The 3,470-nt window shown below is 45.6% G+C and overlaps 1 protein-coding gene across 1 annotated transcript; it reads left to right on the top strand.

Moving 5' to 3' along the window:
• Window positions 1-719: 719 nt before the first annotated feature.
• Pmar_PMAR007723 (conserved hypothetical protein) lies at window positions 720-3,267 on the top strand (the record flags this gene model as incomplete). The annotated part of the gene is made up of 6 exons (XM_002769121.1): window positions 720-788; window positions 1,180-1,368; window positions 1,912-2,015; window positions 2,364-2,699; window positions 2,862-2,964; window positions 3,117-3,267. Coding segments are annotated over exons 1-6 (932 nt in total), but the record flags the coding sequence as incomplete, so codon positions are not given.
• Between the last annotated feature and the right edge of the window lie 203 nt (window positions 3,268-3,470).

Raw genomic sequence — 3,470 nt, 5'->3', positions numbered from 1 at the left:
ACGTCATCTATACCACTACCTCCACTGCAACTTAATGTTCTCAAGTCGGAGCTGATGGTCAGGGAGATCATGCGAAATATCATGACACTGCTGAGCCGCACCATGGTGGAGGATGGCATTTCCGTGCGAGTGCGGATCAAAATGCGTCTTTTCCATGTTCCGGAAAAGGATCGTTGTTGCGCCTTTTCCATGTTCCGGAGAAGGATCGTTGTTCCACCCGTCGCACGACTCCGAAGTGTGATCTCTTTTCTCAGGCGCAAATTTTCCGTAAATCGGTAAGACAACCATTCCTTCGGCAATGTGTAACTCACGATCTACTACTCACCTTGGTCCACGCCTTCGGTGGTGATATCGGCGATCCCCTGGACTTCAGAAGGTGGTCTGAGCCGCCGAGGAGCTTGGCGCAAGACATCTCGTAGAAGATTCTCCGACACCGGTATGTATGATGAGTCCCGCAGCGACGGAACATCGAGCAACGACTAGCGTCAACTACACCGGTCTAAGTTCCGCTGTAGCTGGGTCAAGGTGAGTACGTAGTTAGTGAGAGGCCATGTTTCTATATGATATTCTTATGGGAGAGCGACGATGCTAAAAATGATGATGTCATAGTCAATCTCGACGCTCGTGTCCACGCGTGCATAGTGCTGATTTCGCGCACGCCCAAAAACTGTCACGAACCACCCGTCGTGCCTTCTTCATGCCAGCCTGAGTTTATTTCAGCGTTTGCATTGACCCTTGAATGCTGAATAGTGAGGAGGTAGATCGTAAACGTGCGAGGGTTGAAGCAGGTGAGTAGGGATAGTATTGCACTATGTGGCAATTTGATATGGAAATATCGTCGCTATCATCACAGTCCCAAACGGGTACTCTCATCATCACAACACATGTTCATAGCCAGCGTTACACTGTATATGCGATTCTCATTTATCTCGGATATTTTGGTAGAGTATCACGCCACTTCACGTAAAACGGGTAGTCGGGAAACTCCAGTGATAGAAATATTCATATTATGACGACATGGGCAACTGATCGAGCATTGGAGTTTCACCACCTTAGTGATATGAAAAACACTAGTGAAAAATCTATTTCACGACTACTGCATATCTCGTACGTCACTTCACGTAAAACTGGTAGTTGTGAAACTCCATTGTAGGTTTCTGTTAATGATTCCGTATTCAGGAGCCTCTGCGACAAACCCTACTGCCACTCTTCCTGGTCGCTATCAAGAGGCTATAGTCTGCCCTCAGATGAGCGTCAAAAAAGTTATGCAACATCTCGCTGAGATCCAAGCCCAAAGTCGCTGTGTTGTTCATGTGGTCAACGGCACCAATCAGGACCCCTCCGCAGTGGTGCTCAAGCTTGCTACTAGTAGGACTGATGTTTCGGATTTACGGTATCAGACTCTCTCGGAATTGTAGTGGTTGTATATATTACTCTTGAAAAACGATAAGAATAGGGGGAAAAATATGCACATGGTCAACTACTTGTGTTGGTGATGACAATATGAAAATTTTGGGAGAAATTTTGGGAATTTCCTGGTGGTTTCTGTATACTGCTACCTCAATTCGGATGTGAACTCATCTGAGCTCAGCAGCTGAGGAAAGCGATTACATATATTCCTACTCCAACACTGTATAGGAAACTCTTCTGAGTTCAGCAGCTGAGGAAAGCGATTACATATATTCCTACTCCAACACTGTATACGAAACTCTTCTGAGCTCAGCAGCTGAGGAGAGCGATTACATATATTCCTACTCCAACACTGTATAGGAAACTCTTCTGAGCTCAGCAGCTGAGGAGAGCGATTACATATATTCCTACTCCAACACTGTATAGGAAACTCTTCTGAGCTCAGCAGCTGAGGAAAGCGATTACATATATTCCTACTCCAACACTACTATTCTTCATCAGATACCCAAGCTTGCCTCGACGATTGTCGCAATAGGATTCACGAGTATATCTCTGCTGTTCTATCCACATATAAGGGGGAGTTACCAGAAGGCTATGAACGCAGGGTAGTAATATTGGCGAAAAATTCGAGAATTTTTTGGAAAATTTTTGGAAATTTTGGGGAATTTTTGGAAATTTTTGGGAAATTTTGGGAAACTTTTGCAAAATTTTCGTACACTTCTAACAGAATTCATATATGAACTCTTCTGAGCTCAGCTGAGGAAAGCAAACATATATTATAACTCTGTAATCGTCTACTAGGAAAAAGTGGAATTTTCGGGAAATTTTGGAAAATTATTATTGAGTTCTTCTACCCGAATTCATGTATGAACTCCTGAGCTCAGCTGAGGTGTAGGTAATTTTTCTCAGAATTTTTATTTGGAAATATTCCGAATATTTTATTTGTTTCTCAGACTCTGACTATTCCCGAATCGAGCGTGGGGTCAGTAGTCGGCCCTAGGGGTGCGGTCATTCGCGCAATACAACGCGACTCGGGTGCTAAGCTTGATATAGCTCCTCGTCTGGAGAGAACCACTGGCGGCGACCAGGAGCTCGCTTTGGTCGGGGGCAGGGACCAGGTGGCTGCTGCTGTGTGGATGGTTCATGACGTTATGGAGGGACACTACAACGTGGATGCGGCGTTGTTGCAGCAAGAGCAAGATAGGAGGGCGAAAAGTATCAGCATGGGTGGCCAGGGAAGGGGGGTGTATGCGGGAAGACACGGTGATCCTAATATACAAGAAAAGCGAGTAAGGAGGTGTATATGGTGTACAACATGAGTGAAAATTTTGAGGGAATTTTGGGAATTCGTATACAAATTAGTGAGAAAACTCTTCTGAGCTCAGCAGTTGAGGAAAGCGATTACATATATTCCTACTCCAACTCTGGTGAATGCAATAGTTGTATTTTAGGTTATATATGTGCCGGTGGAACATGTAGGAAGTTTGGTAGGGCCGAAAGGTGCGGTGTTGAGAGCCTTGCAGTTGGACAGCGGAGCGAAGGTGGATATGGAACGTAAGTTCAGTGGAGTTTCACGACTCGTTTTACGTGAAGTGGCGTAATACTCCATGTGAAATTCAACATTTACCTTCATTTTTACGTGTTATTCACTGCTCGCATTGTGAAATATGTTTGAAACTCCAGTGTTTCCTTCTTGGTCGTTTTAGCCGCTCCAACTGCTGGTAGCGACAGTACGAGAGATCCTCGAGCGTTGACGATTTCGGGGATGAGCCCACAGGTTGCGAGCGGATATGAAATGGCGATGTCAGTGTTGGAAGGCACGTATGACATTGGTAGAGCAGTGGAGAGAGCTGGAGGGTAAGAGGGGCAGTGTACGCTCATGAGAGTTTATCAGTATTCCTCAGCACTCCGTTGAGTCGCGCATCGACCCCGGGAGGTTCCAATTCTCGTCAGAGTCAACAGCAACGCCAAATGGTCCCTCCACAGCAGTCTATGGTGGGGAGGTATCCGTATAGTATGATGATGAACCCACCAACTATGATGACGACTATGAACAACTC

Source organism: Perkinsus marinus (assembly GCF_000006405.1).
Source record: "Perkinsus marinus ATCC 50983 genomic scaffold scf_1104296966420, whole genome shotgun sequence".
Taxonomy (NCBI): domain Eukaryota; phylum Perkinsozoa; order Perkinsida; family Perkinsidae; genus Perkinsus; species Perkinsus marinus.
The sequence above is the reverse complement of the archived record's forward strand: the minus strand, read 5'-3'. Positions and strand labels throughout refer to the sequence as shown.